The 19292-nt window shown below is 40.6% G+C and overlaps 1 protein-coding gene across 1 annotated transcript; it reads right to left on the reverse strand.

The window, feature by feature from the left end:
- Positions 1 to 384: 384 nt before the first annotated feature.
- On the reverse strand, positions 385 to 18189 carry LOC121169273 (sodium- and chloride-dependent neutral and basic amino acid transporter B(0+)-like). Its single transcript, XM_040999812.1, has 14 exons — positions 18142 to 18189; positions 17059 to 17224; positions 15370 to 15501; positions 13945 to 14106; positions 12589 to 12727; positions 9955 to 10087; positions 8733 to 8873; positions 7048 to 7276; positions 5777 to 5902; positions 4607 to 4725; positions 4037 to 4136; positions 3319 to 3428; positions 1746 to 1913; positions 385 to 531 (listed from the first exon to the last, which is right to left on the reverse strand). The coding sequence occupies exons 1-14, from the start codon at positions 18187 to 18189 to the stop codon at positions 385 to 387; spliced, it is 1920 nt and encodes a 639-aa protein (XP_040855746.1).
- Between the last annotated feature and the right edge of the window lie 1103 nt (positions 18190 to 19292).

A 19292-nucleotide genomic window follows, 5' to 3' on the forward strand; every position in this document is an offset into this window, starting at 1 on the left:
AAAATAGAAACAAGTACTATTCAAAAGCTTGTATAATGGAAAATGTAATTATTTCTTAGGCAATCAGAAGACAATGATATATTAGAATAACTCTTTAATAGTATTTACAAAAAAAAAGTATTTACGAAATCCAAGTTGTGATGTGTTTATACAAATAGCTAATCTAAAAAGAAATAAGCACACTGTAAACAATAGATTCACATTTCTCTAAAACATGCCTGTTTAAATAGAAAAAAATATATCAGTGTAATGAACAAAGTCTGTACAATTTTCTACTCAATTAACATACACATAAATAAGATTTCCTCCAAGTCTGAAAAAAAATCACGTTTTCAACAACAATGTGTGTGTGTATATATATATATATAAAATGGTGGTGAGCTTTCATTCTGGGATGCTATTGCCACTAATAGTAGGTATTTCAAGGTGAGACTCTCTTTTGGGATCTACCATGCCCTTGTATCTCTCCCCACGATGTCTTTCCAGGTACGGACCCCAGTTAGAGGCTGGTTTGCAACAGCTTACGATACGCTGAAAAACAAAAGCAAAACAAAAATATTGTCTTACAGCTTATGTACCATGATTTTCAAAGAGACAAATACTAAACAAATCATGTGATTTGAAATGTTTAACAAAAATCATATAAGATTCATGGAACAGAGAAAGCAATAACCCAGCTAGGAGAAGTTCTATCAAATGTAAAAGTTAATGTACTACCCATATAGGAAAATAAGCAAGCATGTAAAAAAAAATCTCAAAGTCTGCATCCTTTAGAGTAACAGTGCTCACTGCAAAAGCCTTTGCTGAATTCTCAGGCATTTCCAGCCTGACTTGAGGGTGAGGATGAGGATCCAGACCAGTGCAGAGTGCAGAAGGTTGACAAATCAAAGCAAGGGAGCTCCAGAATAAAGTGTTGATGTAGAACCATCCTTGCATGGGCTTGGGGAGTGGTGCAAGCCTTTCTTTCTCCTGAGCATTTCTTATCACTGTCTGGTAAGAAGTCTTAACCAATGCCAGGCCCCTCAGGGCTCCACTGAAGAGGGCTCAATCAGGGTACAGACTGTGTTCAGGAGAATGTATCAAGGGAAGACATTGTGGCACAGCAAGTTAAGAAGCTGCCCATGGCACTGGCATCCCACATGGCGCTGGCTCATGTCCCTGCTACCCCAATTCCCATACAGCTTCCTGTTAAAGCTGGCCCTGTTAAATGATGGCCCAAGTCCTTGGGTCCCTGCACCCACAAGTTCGACTCAGATGAAGATCTTGGTTTGGCCTTGGCTCAACCTTGACCATTGTATCCCTCTGTTGAGTCAATTAGTGGATGGAAGATTCTCATTCTTTCTCTCTCTCTCTCTCTCTCTCTCTCTCTCTCTCTCTCACTGCTCTGCCTTCTAAATAAATATATAAATCTTACTTTAGAAAGATAATTCATCACAGTTAGTCTGACTGAACACATGATTTTTAAAAGAGGAATTTAAAAGATCATTTGCTATGAGACATCTTCAACGCAAGCACAGACGTCCTTGCTGCTAGCTGCTAATCACTGCAGTAAGCCTGGGGAGACATCAAGAAGTCAAGGTCAGACCCCCCAAGGAGCTGAGTCTAATGCACCAACACATACAAATGCGTATGTTATCATATAGAGTCATGCACTGACAGATGATTGGATCATGCACATATATAACCCAAGTGATTGTGTTATACCATACAGGTTAAAGTATTTCAAACTAATTTAATGTACTTACTTGAAAAATGTTCCCTTTAGCCTGACTTATTTTTATGACAGCCACAATTGGAATCCAAGCAATGCAGAAAATAATCATACACCAGCCTAGAGCAACTCCCCAGTCAGGGTATGGAATTTGGCCATACTTGGGTCTGCGAAACTGCACCAGTGACCAGATTAAAATTGCCTGTGTAATGAAATATGAATGCAATAAGTCAAGGGATCAGACTGTACTGGGAAGTTCAGCAATTTCATTGCATCCATTAGAAGAAATTTATGCAAAGCAACTAAAATATAAATACATTCAAACAACTAAGATAATCAGAAACCAGAATACACCAATATGAAATGAAACAGTGAAATCATTTTCACTTACATTGAATAAAATCTTTTAATTTCTCTCTCTCTCTCTCCCTCACTCTCCCTCCCCCCGCCATAATTCTGATTTTAAATTACACAAGTTAATCTCTAGTTTTGAAACAACTGCACTTTAGTGGCCATGTTGTCCCATTGGCTCAGCCACTGTTCCTCTATTTATACTGTGTGGAGTACCTCTTTCTGCTCCCTGAAAACAAACATGAATTACATTCATTCTTGGTACATGTTCACCAAGGTACACTCCATTTCAGCCTTTTACTGAAAGCAGCACCAAGAAAAAGAAAAAAGGCCAACATGTGTTTATGTACAGTGAAGAAATATAAATATTAAAGACAGATTTACTTTAGGACAAGATTTAAATTATTTTTTTGAAAAATGCGTGGCAATATTGAACCATTTTAACTCAAAGACATCCCAGTGGTTTATCAAGTTTGGCAGTTCTTTGTTTCACTAAAATCAGTGAATAAATAATTCTCTGCAAGATTTTTATAAACAGGGAAGCATAATTTAAAAATTAAATACAGTAATTCCTTTGAGTATATTTAATTACAGAAATGTCAACGTGTTTCACAATTGCCACCATTCTGTATCACTGTAAGAGAATAGTTAAGGACAATGCATGGTTTTTATGCAAGATATATGGCAGTCTGTGTTACTATCAAATGACAGCAACATTCAGGACAGCAATAGGCTGAAACAGGGAGCCTGAAACTCCTTCCTTGTTTTTCAACATCGGTGCAAGACCCAAGTAGTTAGGCCATATTCTGTGCTTTTCCCAATAAATTGGAATTAAGCTGTATCAGAAAAATAGCAGCTAGAACTTGAACCAGCTCTCAAAAGAATTGCAGTGTGACACGTGGTAGCAAATCACTTGCCAACAACTTAGACTCATTAATGGCATTATTTAAGGTATTGAGCTGTAACATGGAGTGTTACAATACTTTAACACATCACATCCACTTCCAAGCTACTCATTCTTAGAAACTGATTCCATAGTATAAACCAGAATGAAGCTCTTAGCTCCTGATTTGTGATTGGCTAATCACCAGTAATTGTAGTTATCTGGGGAGTAAACAATACAATTGAGATGACTTTCATTTTCAATCTATCCTTCAATCTCCGTCTAAATTTGCCTTTCAAATAAATCAGATAAATCCTCAAAAAAACTATAAATTCCTACATATTATCAATTGAAATTCAATATTTTTACTTACACTCAAAAGGATAGGTGTAGCAACAAACCAACAAGCTCTCCACCATAACCAGAATATCCACTTCTTTGTGCCAATCATCATTTCTATGTCTTTAATAAACCTATTCCCTCCTAAAAAAAAATAAATAAAATATGCATTGAGTCATTGCTTATATTTTTATTTCTTTTTTTTAACATTTATTTATTTATTGGAAAGTCAGATACACAAAGAGGGGGAGAGACAGAGAGGAAAACCTTCCGTCCGATGATTCACTCCCCAAGTGAGCGCAACGGCCGATGCTATGCCGATCCGAAGCCAGGAACCAGGAACTTCTTCAGGGTATCCCACATGGGTACAGAGTCCCAAAGCTTTGGGCCGTCCTCCACTGCTTTCACAGGCCACAAACAGGGAGCTGGATGGGAAGTGGAGCTGCCGGGATTACACCCGGCGCCCATATGGAATCTCAGCGAGTTCAAGGTGAAGACTTTTAGCTGTTATGCCATGCTGCCGGGCCCTGTATTTTTTCTTCATAGTCACATGACAATACTGTCTTCCTACCTAAGCATGTTCTTCGCCTACAACAATGAGGCCCACAGGTGCTCCTCCAAATATATTCAATAATTATTATTACATAATTATGTAAGCATATTGAAAAGCAATGATGCCATACTAGTTAAATAAAACTCCATAATTTCACAATTTATATAATAACATAAATACTATCTATAGTTCTTATTACCATAAATCCAGATGACTCCCACTGTTTCCAGTATGGCTGCAATCAAAATGCCCCATCCAGCACAGAAGTGGTCAATCAGAAGAACCCAGTAAATGCCAGCCTACAAAAAAAATAGTCAGTTACTTCAAAGTAGAATTTCATTGTCTTTATAATTGATGCATCCAAGTTGAAAATCCATCAGTTTAATCTTCTCATAGACTCTAGTTTCACTGCTGCTAAAATGTGAAAGTGAATGTTGCAAATGTAAATGCAAACATGCCTCCAAATATCACAAAATAATCCATTCATTCTGAGTCCCTGGCAGAAAACCCAAGCATTCAAATACTGGAGTGTCAAACTCCTATGCCACATCTGCATGTTCTGTAGTAGCTGCCAAGCAACTTGGAGTCTAGGACTAAAAGCAATAAGCCTATTGGAATTGGAAGAACTGTCTGATAGTGAGCCTCTAACTCGGCCAACCTTGGTCCAAGTTGAACTTCAGACAATCACTAAACATCTCTGCTTTCCTCATTTGGATTACAACATGCTTCAACTAATCTTCTGTGTACAGGAAGAAGAGCTGCAGCATACCTGAGTCACACACACGAGCCCAAGGAGAAACAAGATCAAGCAGCAACCCAAAGTTACGGGACCCCTCATTTTCTTCATCAGCTTGGGGAACAAATCCTGGATCGTGGTTGTAATAGTTTCTTCAGAAGGAAACAAAATGATTAGTCAACTCATTTGCCAGCTGAATTAATCACAAAAACCAAGCTCTGTTCATCGTATTGACAGTAAGTATGTTGAGAAAGTACCCCCTTTTAAATTAGTAAAACAAAATTTGTGAATTGGTAAAAAGTGTTCCAAAATACTCCCCCACTGAGCTTCCCAGTTTATCAACATATTAGTCATGAACTGCATAGGGTTTAAATCAAGAGAGCACTGAATAATAGTACTGATATAGACAGCCTTAAATGTAAGAAATAAAAGTGTTCATTGAGGTCTCAATTGATGGCGCAGTTGATAAGACATGAATGCTATTAAAACTCGCATATGGAAATTGAGTCCCAACAGCTCCATATCTAATTCACCTCCCTGCTAATGACATGGAAAAGCAACGCGAGATAGCCGAAATCACTGGGTGTCCATGCCTTCCACATTGGTAACCTGGAAGAAGATCCTGGATCCAGGCTTCAGCATGACCCAGCAAAGGCACTTGTAGCCATCAGGGGAATGAACCAGGAAGTAGAAGACCCCTGTCTTCTCTCCATCTTTCTCTTTAACTCATCCTTTCAAATACATCAAATATAAATCTCTCAAGATAAAATCTAAGCAGGGGAGGCATTGGGCCTACCAGTGAAGGCACTGGTTAACAGGCTGTATCCCATTTTAGAGAACTTGTGATTGATCCCTAGCTCATGAGGTCAGCTTCCTGCTAAGGAGAACTCTGGGAAGCAGCAGTGATTGCTCAAGTAATTGAGTTCCTTGTTCACTCATGTGAGAGACTGGAATTGATCTCCTGGTTCCTGGCTTCTGCCTGGACCATAGCAGGTATTTGGAGAGAGAACCTGTGGGTGGGAGTGCTCTGTCTCACATAAATGCATTTGAATAATCTAACATTCAACTTAAAAAGCTGTTCAGAAAGGACATTCTGAAATTAACCGAAGGTGGAGCTTTTAGGAGTAAGAAATGGATAGCTTCAAAGAGATGAGGCATGAACAAAATACAAGAGGGATATGAAACTCTGAAAGCAATACTCACCAACAGAAGCAAATTGAGAATCGATACCCAAAGTTAAAAGCATGAAGAAAAATAGTATGGACCAAAATGGGCCTCCTGGGAGCTGGGCTAGAGCTTCTGGGTAAGCAATAAATGCCAAATCAAAACCTGAAAAAATAAATGGCATTTTATGTAAGTTGCTAAGAAGAGCTACATTCTTGGGAAATAATCAAAATATTGGAGACAAAAGTCATTGTACTTTAGTACTACAATCCTTGACATAAGTCCTTTCTCAAGCAATTCAATTTCACTTAAAAGAGAGAGAGAGAGAGAGAGAGAGAGAGAGAGATGTGTTTATGTGGAAGAAACCTTCTAGAGAGGGAAAATGATGTTTACCCTGACTCTGTGAGAAGTGTCCTGTTAGCCAGTATGTAATTCTCTGACACCAGTTTATAATGCAATTGTAGATTACATCACGTTGCTTTCTATTTGATGCTACTTTTAGAAATACTTATTGTTTATTCATCATGTAATTCATGTTTCTCAATTTCGTGTATTTTCAAGTTCTCTGTTTCCCAAACGACCTACATATGATTCATGAAAGTTACCTTCTAGCCTGGGCTCTATCATTATGCAAACACAGGACATTTCTGCACACCAATCCCTCCTCCCTCGATGAGGAGTTGCACACTATGTGATCTCCAAGGCCCCGTATAGTTCTGACACCCCACCTATTTGTATTTGTAGCCATAGATGCTATAATAAAACTTTAACAAGCACCTCCTACTTGGAAGACCTCTAGGATTCCTTCCTGTGACCCTTTAGACAGATAAATAAGCACTCACCGTGAAAACATGTAAAGATAGAAGTCCATTCATCAGATTGCTTTAGAAACACAAACAGCTCTACACGTAAAGCCACTTGAATATCTTGTAGCACACTCGTGCTCGAAAATGCTGACCCTGCACTACAATTTTATACAAACAAATTTGCGTATACGTTGTCCCATGCCCTAGCAATGCATGGGAAGTGTTCAGCATGAAGGCTGAAACCTGTGATTATACAGGAAGTAGATCATCTAAAGGAATAAATCAAATCCAGAGAAACATCACCATGTTCTCTGAACCTGTTATTCCCTAGTGCATTCCTATTGACCCAGATGGCCTAAGAAGTTTTACGTTCTCAAAGAGAAATTATACATGATGGGATGACAGGACAGGATGGTCTGCATCAGAAGTGTATTAATTTCGGTAGAATATGCAAGAGTGTCAAAAGTGAGCTACATTGAACTAAACGAAGTTGATCATAAGTACCTGATTTTACAACTTGAGAGACTTCCTTTCCAGATATATGAGCCATGTGTCCCAGGATAGAGAAAATAGCAAATCCAGCAAACACACTCGTGAGGCAGTTTGTCAAGCAAACCACAATGGCATCAGAGTAGCAGTTATTATGGAACTTATTGTACGACGATAGAGCAACTAAGCCACCCCAAGCCACTGAGAGGGAGTAAAATATCTGGGTAGCAGCATCTTTCCAAACCTGAAGGACAAAATGATTCATTATTTTTAAATGGTTCGTTTTTATTTGTATCAAACATTTCACACATATGACTACATTTTAAAAGTAACAGTGAACACTCAATGAACCCTACAAAGCCTAAGCAATAAAATGTTACCAGCCTTTTCCCATTTCCTCCTTCCACTGGCAAATGCCACTCTGACTCTGTGTCTATCATGGCCTTCTCTGTATGGTTAGCTTTCCATATCTTTGAATTCACACAAGAGTTCCATAAGACATGTGAGCCTACACAATTTGGATTTTCTGATATTGATTATACCTGGGCTGGCATTGTGGTGCAGTGTGTTAAGTCAGCACATGCAACTCTGGCCAATCTGAGCCTGGCATCTGATCCAGCTTCCCATTAGTACATCCAGGAAGGCAACAGCAGGTGGCCCAGCTCCGTGGTCACTGTGGTCATTTTGGGAGATGAAGATTAAATTTGCTACAGATCTGCTGTTGAAGAAGGAACATCTCTCTCTCTCTCTTTCTCCCCCAACCCTTCTTTCTCTTTTATCAAGGCAAGGGACCTGAAACTCCATGCAGGTCTCCTACATATTGGCAAAGAAGTCCTTGGGATATATCTAGATCTGGCTCAGCATATTAGCAGGGAGCTGAATGGAAAGTGAGGCATCCAGGAAGGTAAATGATGCTACTGTCACAGAATAACGCCACTGCAGTAGCACACCATCGCAAGTCAGACGTCCTAATTTAATCCCATCTTCTGGCTATAAATTAAGGATTTTTATTTTATCAGTTACCATAAAAACTCCTGACCTGTGTATCCCCCATATCTTTCATGGCAAGAAACATTTTATTTCTTACCAAAACTGTTAAGACTTTTTGAAGAATTATCATGAATATGAGCTCCTATGAAATCACTGTTTGCTCACCACTTTTTATTGTCCAAAAACATTATCAACATGCAAAATTTGCACAATTGTGTGGGTCTGTAAAATTGCAACTTGTGACTAAACCATCAATAATCAAATTAGGCATTAGCAAAACGGCCTTCACACACTTTCTCCATGTGTGCAGACTCCAACCTCATGTCTTCCACTTGTTAATACAGTATATTTCACAGTACTGGGAGACACTGTCACCCCACTGAGCTACAAATAAATACAGCTTATGATTTCTAACTGTGATTTGATATCTCATACCCAGCCTGCTCCACTGCCTTCTCCCCATACATTCCTTATTCTGATTAATGATTCTGCTCACTGGCATCATGCCTTAAATCAGCTCCATACACCCTTCATCTAATTCCATATCCCAACATGGCCAGTGGAAGCAATGCAATGCGACAATCTCCAAAACAATATAAGAATTGTACACTCTGTTTAAACCTACTGTGTTATGACACTCACAGGGACCAAAGACTTGGTGTTTGAGCTTAAGGCTTGCTTCCTTAGGTGATCCAAGTCCACATGCTTACCTCAGCTTCCCTCAATTTGGTAAAATTCGACTGTGATCCAATGTAGTATGCAATGCCTTTGGATGCACCCTCCAGGGTTGCTCCTCGTATTAAAAGGATGAGTAGGACCACATAAGGGAAAAGAGCTGTAAAATAAACCACCTGCCAAGAAAAGCAACCCAAAGTTAATGCCTTTCTTCAGGATCAGGGTATATAAGTGTGCATGAGTCAATTAGCTGGTGGATACTAGTGAGGTGAATACTGGGGATTCAGTAAGGGCCCTAAGAAGCCCAGTGATTCCAATGCCAAAGGTGACTTAGCTCCAACGCCTGCTCCAGCCACTTTCAAAGAGCCCTTGGCAAAGGCACTGTGATGTATGAAGGCACATTTCCCACAGTTCCCATGCCATTAAGCAACACATCCACAGTGGTGACTTGGGAGCCGGATGGTGTGCTTTCAGGAACGTATACCCATAAATGTCTGAGGAAGCAGTCTGCTGTCAGCATGCACTGCACTCCAGTGAAAAGGGAAACGATTTCCAAGCAGCAGTATATGTTCAGCCCCCAGGAGAAAGAAATCCCTCTCATCTCCTAGTAGGTGTCTCCCACTTTGAAGGAAATGTCAGTCAAGCAGTCAAAACAATAATCATTTACTTTTTCTCAAAATGTACAACTGCTCACAGAGAAAACCATTTGCAGTTCTCAAAATTCCCATCATATTATGTGAATGCTTAAACCACAAAACAAGAAAACGGGGATACAATAATGTTTTTTGTAATAGGCCTCTTCCCACACACACAAGGTTCTAGGTCAGTTTTGGTTATCTCAGGTTAATAGAATGATTACTTACCATCCATCTCCTCTCTCCACACAGGGAGTCCCTATACTGTCAGTCTACATAACAAGGACTAGACATTCCTAACCAAGTGCTGCAATATATTGACCTGCAATCTATTGAAAGGACACCCTCCTACAGTGAGGCAGAAATTTGTGAAGTATACGCTCAAGCCTCAGAATGAGTGTTCTTTCAGCAAGAAGGGTACATGTTGGCCAAGCACTGCTCTAGTATTTTTTCACTCTTAACAATGGCTGTCACTCTAGGCATTTACTGAGAGCTAGAACGCCTACTTAGAAAGCCTTTCCCACATCCGAATGTTCCCATCATGTGTCTGGTAACGGCTGACATGGAACTCCAATGATCTGGAAAGCAGCTACTTGAGTGTTGCTTGTGATTCCCAAATTACCTTGCCAGAAGACTTGATTCCTTTGAATAGGGCTGCTCCAACTATGAGCCAAGCCAGAAGAAGACAAAGCGCTAAATACCACACAATGACTCCAGTCTCATCCATTCCGCTTGATCGTTGGAGTGCCACTTTACTGAAAACACACAAGACATTTATGAATGCATAATTGCTTGTCTGAGAACACATACATTGGAGATAGTATTTTCTCTCATCCAGGGGAACTTTCATAAATATTGCATCACACCGATATACCAATGCTCTTTTACTATTACAGGAAGGGGTAGCAGGCTGAAGGAATGACAAAGCCAGGCTCTCTGCTTAAGGGCTAATTGCACCCAATCCACACATCTATATCCTATGCTCCAAGATCAACTTGGAGAAGTGCTTGGCCTGGCAGTTAGCATGCTCGCATTCCACAATGGAGTGCCCGGGCTCAGGGCCCATCTCTGGATTCTTTTTTCTTTAATTGATTACATTGCATTATGAGACACAGTTTTATAGGCACAGGTATTCCGCCCCCCCCCCCCCGCCCCCATGGTGGATTCCTCCACCTTGTTGCATCTCTGGGTTCTGATGCCAGCTTCTTGCTAATGCAGGCCCTGGTAGCAACAGGTGATGACTGCTGCCCCCATGTGGGGGACTCAGAGAGTTCTTGGCTGCAGGCTTGGACCATAGGAGAGTGAACTAGGGATTAGGAACCCTCCTTCTCTCTTCCTCTCACAGAAAAATTAAAATCAAAGATCTATGAATAATTGTGTCTCCATTAAAAAAAGATCTGATTCTTCTATCTGTCTTTCCTCCTAATGTTTCAAACTGTTTTTATGCCATGCCTTCATTTTTGTTCTTTTGTTTTTCTCAAATTAAAGTAATGGATATGATATTTAAATTATAATTAAATATTTCTTTAATGCCAATTTGTGGATATAAACAAATCCAAATGGTTGCATTATTCATGCCTTTTATATATCTATCTACAAGTATGAAAAATTAATTCTTGATCTGATATTTGGAAACATTTCAAGGTCTGAATTTTTAAAGAATATTCGGAATAAATAATCCACATACACAGCAGTACTATTCAGCCATAAAAAACAGGTAAAATCTTGTTCTGAGGAACACAGTTAGACCAGGAATCCATTTATGCTAAATACAGTAAAAACAGGCATCATTTGATCTCATGTATATTTAGTACCTGAAATTGATTTCAGAACAATTGAATAGAACACAGTGATTATTATAGGTTATTGAATGTTTGAAGTGGGAGGTGACAGGGTAGACAAAGATCAACAATGATTAAGATATTAATAAATAATTCAAAGTTGCCTGGCTTTATCCCTCAGTAGAGTGACTACATATAACCATAATATACTTCATATTTCTAGAAAATAAAGAAAATATTTAAAGATAGTGTTGGGGCACAGCAATATGCACTAAGAAAGTGTGATGTCAGCATCCCATAACAGAACACCAATTTCCAAGTTTACGCCCAAACTGATCATGTCTGCTCTAGCTTTCTGCTAATGTGCCACAAAGGAGTGGATGATGCCCCAAATTATTGGGGTCACTGCAACCCACGTGAGAGACATGAAGTATGTTCCAGGCTGCTGCCTACAGCCTTGCCTAATCCCAGTCATTGCACCCATTTGGAGAGTGAGCTAGTATATAGACACTCTCACTCCCTGAAACTACCTTTAACCTATAAATAAACCATTAAAAAGAAGAACAAAAAATAACTTTGAATGTCTACATCAGAAAGAGATGACAATTGGTAGAGAAAAAATGACTTTACTCTGATTGGACATGACACAATACACACATGCACTAGAACGTGTATGTTATAAATGGGTAAAATTAATATGTGAGTGAATTTTTTTGAATTTTTATAACATAGTCACATGTGAGTAGGAATCGTTCAATACTATAAGCAAGACCTTTAAGTAAGGTTAGTGGTAGATCATTCTAAATAAACAGAAATATGCATTTTTGCCAGACAATGATAAATGTAAAAACAAAAAATGAGTTGCAGGTATAAAAATCTGACTAATAGAATTCATCACCAAAACGGTTACTGCTAAAATTACTTATATTCTGCAATGTGGATAATTTTAAACTTGTATGGCCAATAAGCATCAAAGAATACATCAGATAGAAATGAATCTATTTAACAATGATTATGAAAATATTTTCTATAACCTAACTTCAATCACTTCATACCGAAGAAACATTTCAATCAAATGAAGTATAATCTGATATGATTTTTCGTATTCATGTGAGTCAAGGAAAGAGTTGATCATTACATTTTCTCGATTGGAAAAGCTTCCAAAAATGTCAAAAGGAAGAGACACAGAAGGAATGCTAAACAGAGAGGGAGAGAAAGATAGAGCTGCCACCTGTTGGCTCATTCCTCAGAGGTCCACAGGTAAGGCAGGGCCAAGATGGGGTAGTGAAGGAATTAAAATTAGTTCTCCATGGTAAGCAGCAGGAATCCAACGGGAGCCCTCCATGATGCTGTCAGGAACCAGAAGCAGAAATTGGATCCAGGGACACAAAAGGGTTGTGTCACCACGCCACTAGGTTCAATGGCTACTCCCTAAAAGCCATTTAATAATATCTGCTTAAGAAATGAATACTTACTCCCAATACTGTTCACTAGGAAGCTGCCCTGGCTGATAAATCTCACTCCCATTGATGCAGGTCAGATTGTTGAGATTAATCCAGCTTTTATTCACTTGGATGCTCTCCCCTGGTCCAGTGCTTACATTACACTGGGTTACTAAAAAACAATAACAACACAAAACTTGAGACACATGGACATGTACCTAGTTGTAAAAAGATAATATCTTAGCAATGGAGGGGGAGGGCTGCAATGGTAAAAGGTTGAAATTCCACTCAAAAGTGTTACCAGCTGCTGGTAGTGCTGTAGCAATGTTCAGATGAAATAAGCCACACACATACAGCATCTGAAATGCTCTCCACTACAATCTGGGATTGAGTAGAAAACTACCTGACCTTTTAAACTGTGACTGTCTTCATAGAAATACAGTGACCATAACAGGTACAAACTAATCACTGTTCAAGCTGGAACTTAGTGTTCCGAGGAGCTTTAAGTACCGTGTCTTATTATCTAACCCAGATAGATGAACTGATACCCCTAACTTACTCAAAAACATTTCATCTTCATAACTTTATCCTCTGATGGGTACAGGTAATCATGATAGGCTGAGGTCTCTGTGGTGGTTATGGTCCAAGGAACTGATGCTCCATCATCCCAAAGAAGAGGAACATAGGGCATGCACAATGCCCACGGTCCCGAGACACACACACTGCTATCCTGGAAAACTGTTTTCTCCTATCTTTATTACTTTCTCATTTCTTCCTTCTCCTCTGTCTACAAAAGGATTCCTCTGCATGCTTCATCCTTCCTGATTGCCCTCAGAGATTGCATGTTGTATTAAACAATTTTCAGATTTGTAAGTGCTAGATTCTGCTCTCAGCAGTGACCTACATACTGGTTAGGATTGGGCCTAATGGGGTTACAAGTGATTAGAAAATGATCTAAGCCTTTAAGTTATTTAGAAATACAGGCAATTGGGCCCGGCGCGGTGGCGCAAGTGGTTAAGTCCTCGCCTTGCACGCCCGGGATCCCATATGGGCGCCGGTTCTAATCCCGGCAGCCCCGCTTCCCTTCCAGCTCCCTGCCTGTGGCCTGGGAAAGCAGTCGAGGACGGCCCAAAGCTTTGGGAACCTGCACCCGCGTGGGAGACCCGGAAGAGGCTCCTGGCTTCGGATCGGCATAGTATCGACCCGTTGCGGCTCACTTGGGGAGTGAAACATCGGATGGAAGATCTTCCTCTCTGTATCTCCTCTCTGTATATCCGCCTTTCCAATAAAATAATAATAATAAAAATAAATCTTTAAAAAAAAAAAAAAGAAATACAGGCAACTGATATGGAGTTGGTAGTATGTTCAAAAACACATCAATGAAATTACCTATAGGCGACCTGCTGCAGTTCTCATCCGACCAATATGAGCAATACTTCCATGGAAGTTCACTTTGGAAAGACGCAAACAAATAGTAGAGACTATAGGCAATAATGACATTGTAATAGATTGTCACAAAAATGGATATCAGGACCATTGTAATTCCCACACCTGGAAAACAGAACAATCAGTAATCAACAGACTTCAGTGAAATGTATTGTGCCAATTTAACTTTCTTTTTATAAAGCTATATCACAGTTTCCATGAAATCATCAGTTAAACAGCTTTTTGGTTTCTTAGAAAAATGTACTAAGGTCAAGTGAATGGGCCAGGTCTTGTGGTACATCAACTTAAGCCACCACCTGAGACTCCATCATACCAGAAGAGCACCGGGTCCAGTCTGGGTTGCTCTATTTTCCATCCAGCTCCCTGCTAATGCACCTGCAAAAGCAGTGGATGGTGACAAGTGCTCAGGCCCCTGATACCCACATGGGAGACAGGCATGGAGTTCTTGACTCCTGCCTTCAGCCATGCTCACTGCAAACCGGCCTTCGCAAACATCTGGGCAGACCCTTACAAATACTTTCCAGCAGTTAGCACATACCAAAAGGATGTTTAATACACAGACAGAAAGCTTCATGTTACCTGTGGCATGAGGAGTGTGCAGGAGAAAATAATGACCTGCCCTTCAACTCTTCTAAATGCAGCCTTGTAAAAGACATGTGAGGCACTAAACTAAGACAAAGACTGCATATTTAGCAGAAAAATGCTAGGCCCATGAAGTTAATGCATAACTGGACCATGTGCCAAAAGTATTCAAAAGGTGAACTTAAGAAAATAATGCCATTTGCACTGTTCTCTCTGGTGTTCTTTTTAACCTCTCCCACCTCTACAGCCCACAAAAATCAACTAAAAATTAACATTTTATTTTACATTCAGTTGTGGCAAAGTGTACAGGAGAACACCAAACGCATGATTCTTTCCCTTTACAAGTCTGGTTTAATGTTATACATCAACAGGTAAAATTGTATTTATTCACTGAGGACACTATCACATTTTGAAGTAAACATGCACTGTGGAATGGTGAAATCTAGTTCACTTACAAATGCATTACCTCACATGGTTATCATTTACATTCTCTTTACATCTTTCGAAAACTCAATGTACTATCAGCTTATGCACTAACTGGACTCACCACACTACACTGTACACTTCATCTCTTGAGCTTTTATTTCTCTTATTTCACACATTTCTCCTATCCAACCTTGGTCGACATCTCCCTCACCCCTGCCAATAACCATCTGGAGCTACCATTATATTCTCTTCCTCAAGGAAACAAAACACACCCAAAACTGTAAACACCATCCTTCCACCTCCTGCAGAAAGATAAATCCACACAGTCCAATAATCGTGATGAAGACGACTCATACAAACCTTGAAACAATGGAAGAATCCTCCAGACTGAAATTGGACCCAAGCTAGCAAACTGCCCCATTGAACACTCTAGGAAGAACAGTGGTAAACCAGCCAGTGCCAGCATAATTGTGTAAGGTATCAAGAAGGCACCTACAAAAGGCAGGAAAACACCATTACATCTTCAGATTTGGTAGCAGCCTGACAATCACCGCGGTATTTTCAAACATCCTGATGCAGTGGAGACAGGCAACACTGGGTTTGGGATCCAAACAAACTACATTCTGTGAGATAGTAGTTTGATTCTCTAAAACTTGGACTTCTCATCCATGAGACCACCACGCTACAAGTAACTAATGAGGATATGATCATTAGAAACACTAGCCCATACCAGGTCAGCTGGAGGTGTGAAATGACCACAGACTTTGCATCCAGACAGAGCGAAGCTAAAACCCTAGCTGCATCATGTACAGTTATGGACCCAGGGCAACTTGCCTAACCTCTGACTGTTGGATTCCACATGAAAATCCAGGACAATAGCAGCTCATCAGTTTGTGGTAGGGGTTCAAATACAGGGTCTATGTGAAAACACTTGGCTAAATGGCAGACACAGGTGTTTCATGATAGGTTTCCCTCCCATGGTTACAAATTGTTTCTGTGTCTGGTGCCATGGGCTATGAAGTTAAGCCACCATCCTCAGTGCAGCACCACATATGGGTGCTGGTTCCTGCCATGGCTGCTCCACTCCAATCTCACTCCCTGTTTTAACTTGCAAAACAGGGGTGGATGTCTCATGTCCTTGAGCATTCAATTGAGAGATACAAGGGAAGCTTCTTGCTCCTGACTTCTATCAGCTCATCTCCAGCCTTTGGGACATTTGAGGAGCATCACACTGAAAGGCAGAGGATTAGCCTATTGAGCCACTGCTTCAACCCAAATGAATATTTTTTTTAATTAAAAAAACCACACTTTTATCAACTGTATATCTGGGGATTTTGTGAAGCCACTCGATCTAGTTCAGTTTCTAATATATACATTAACTTTTGATATTTTCCAATAAAACCACATATTTTTATAACTTTATTCAACTATTAAAAGATCCTCTAAAGAAGCTGTGGCACATCTCTCCTCCATGGGCTGCTTACTGCTCAGCTATTAAAAGCATGAAATTGTACCATTTGCAAGAAAATGACCCATTATGTTCAATGAAACACGCCAATCCCCAAAAGACAAATAACATGTTCTCTCTTATGTAAGGCAAACTTCATGCAAAGTACAAGATCAACAGATATATAGGTAAACATGCATGTACCTATATTCATCTAGAGGAATTGTGTAACAGAGGCTATCTTGGTGCATGCATCTCTGTTCTTAAATCAAAAATGAACTCCCAATGAAATTGCTAAATATTATTGACAATAGGATCCTGGACTCTCTGCCCTGTTCATCTCTACAATGGCAGGATTCACTTATAAATAACAGAATGATATACTTATGACCACTTTAATAGGACTATACTATTGTAGCAATATAGTGAACATCAGTGGGTCCAATGGCTGGGTAGACAAGAGTGGGAATCCCTGACCTATGGAACTGTATCATAAAATAATTTTTAAAATATATCGTTTGAGAAAACTGCTATATACATATATATCCTCAGAGGCATACAACACCCCGCTTAAAATTAGATGAAAAAGAATGTGGACATACCTCCACCATTGCTGTAAGTCAGATACGGGAATCTCCACACATTTCCCAGTCCCACTGCATATCCAATCAGAGACAGAAGATAGTCTGATTTTTTGGACCAGTTACCACGTTCCTGATTTTCATCATTTTCATCAACATGGAAATTCTCAGTCGAAATTGTTATTGTCTAAAGAAGGCAAAGTATTATCTGTGTTTTTGCTGTTACAGTCAGAGAAGCACAACTGCATGAAACAAGTTACAAAAAGGTGAAGAGAGAAAAACTCTGAAACCCACGCTGAGGGGAACTCGTCCCAAAGCTTGGGAGAACCCTGCTGATGGCAGTAATAGTTGTTGATAAAATTTGTCCCTTATAATTTTTTTAAAGATTTATTTTTATTATTATTATTTTATTGGAAAGGCGGATATACAGAGAGGAGAGACAGAGAGGAAGATCTTCCGTCCGATGATTCACTCCCCAAGTGAGCGCAACCAGAAGCCTCTTCCGGGTCTCCCACACGGGTGCAGGTCCCAAAGCCTTGGGCCGTCCTCCACTGCTTTCCAGGGCCACAGGCAGGGAGCTGGATGGGAAGTTTGGCTGCCGGGCCACAGGCAGGGAGCTGGATGGGAAGTTTGGCTCCCGGGATTAGAACCGGAGCTGGATGGGAAGTTTGGCTGCCGGGATTAGAACCAGAGCTGGATGGGAAGTTTGGCTGCCGGGATTAGAACCGGCGCCCATATGGGATCCCGGGCGTGCAAGGCGAGGACATTAACCACTGCGCCACCGTGCCGGGCCCTGTCCCTTATAATTTAAAAAAGAGTTTTGCAGTTCCCAAGGGCTTCGCAGTTTGGCTTTTCCCTCTACCATATGGACATGACCTCGGGAGCAACAGAGTCAAGGATTGAGTCCCCATACCCTGGCTACCACACAGGAGCTGATGTCCAGTTCCCCTATTCTCTGAGCACATCACAGGCACACTAGAAGACAGCTGAATAGAACTGTGGAGAACAAGCAACAGTCACAGAAAATGAAAACCCAGCTCAGACCTCCCTCTTAAGTTTGCCCTCCCCAGGCCCTCCACTTCCCCACAGCTTTCAGATCCTTACCTCTTTTCTTCTGCACTTGAAGAAGCCTGGACACTTCAACTTGTCCATGGTTCACTCACTCCTTCGGCTTGCTCTACCTGGTCTCCTCTAACAGTCTGGCAGGGTTGGACTTGGTGCAGGCTACACTCCTCCACTGCTACCTTCCAGAATGAACCACTTTACCCAGGGTTGGGACTATTTATGGAGGCAAATTCTCCCTCCCCTTGCCGGGTGCTCAGACCTGTCAATTACCTGAGGAGACTAAAGTGAGTCTCTGTTTCCCCCCCCCCCCCCCAGGGAAGCCTACATGCTATGATTCCCTGCCCTAGCCCTAGGAAAGGGTTGGGCTATGCGAGCCTGAATTGAAAGGATAGACAGCCTTTGAATCGGAGTTTCCTAATCTTGCCCCACCCACTCTAGGTTCTGGGCTTCCTCCTAACCTGCCCTCTGTCTGGCATCTGCCCTGGATTAAGGAGTCACATGGGCTAATAGGTAGTTAGAGTGATGATCCCTCAGGAAATTTTCCTTTGAAAATATAAAATCTTCCATCTCGCCTATCCTGCTATTTGGAAGGCAAGTTCTTCATGGCTCATGGTTTAGCATAAGAACTAACTGGTCACTAGGAGGAGCCCCTGTTGGAATGTGAATCCAACTTCCCTCCCTGAGTTTCCAGGTTCATCACAAAATATAAAATATAAAAATATTTAAAAAAAAAATAAAAATATAAAAACAAACAACCCCCCCAAAACAACAACAAACAAACAAATAACGAACAAGCCAAAAGTCTCTGATAGTGCTTGTCTCCCCAAACAAAAGCTATCTTGGAATAGATCAAAATGTCAACCTGCAGTTTGATTGTGAGAAAGCAAGGAGATAGTACCTGACATTTCAGCTCACTATGTGATGTCGGAGGAGGCTACCAATTCTATCCTCCTTCTATCTTTTTGCTTTGAGCCGTAGACAGGATTATGGCTTCCCCACCCTTTGAGTTTATTCCTCTCCCTCTAGTAGATCCAACTCCCTGCTTATAGCCTGGGAAAGCAGTAGAGGATGGCTCAAATCCTTGGGGCCTGCACATGGGAAACCTGGAAGAAGCTCCTTGTCTCCCAGCTTCAGATCAACTCAGCTCTGGGCACTGCAGCCATTTGGGGAGTGAGTCAATGGTGAAAGAT

Source organism: Ochotona curzoniae, unplaced genomic scaffold (genome assembly GCF_017591425.1).
Source record: "Ochotona curzoniae isolate NIBS_2020 unplaced genomic scaffold, NIBS_Ocur_1.0 scaffold_1852, whole genome shotgun sequence".
In the NCBI taxonomy this organism is placed as follows: domain Eukaryota; kingdom Metazoa; phylum Chordata; class Mammalia; order Lagomorpha; family Ochotonidae; genus Ochotona; species Ochotona curzoniae.

Excerpts from the sequence above, each read along its gene's own strand:
- LOC121169273 (XM_040999812.1), bottom strand. The coding sequence starts at position 18,189 with ATGGACAAGTTGAAGTGTCCAGGCTTCTTCAAGTGCAGAAGAAAAGAG. Across the intron at positions 15,502-17,058 it reads GACTTACAGCAATGGTGGAG|GTGCCTTCTTGATACCTTAC; the intron begins GTATGTCCACAT and ends TGCCTTTTGTAG. Across the intron at positions 7,277-8,732 it reads CCAAATTGAGGGAAGCTGAG|GTTTGGAAAGATGCTGCTAC; the intron begins GTAAGCATGTGG and ends TTTGTCCTTCAG.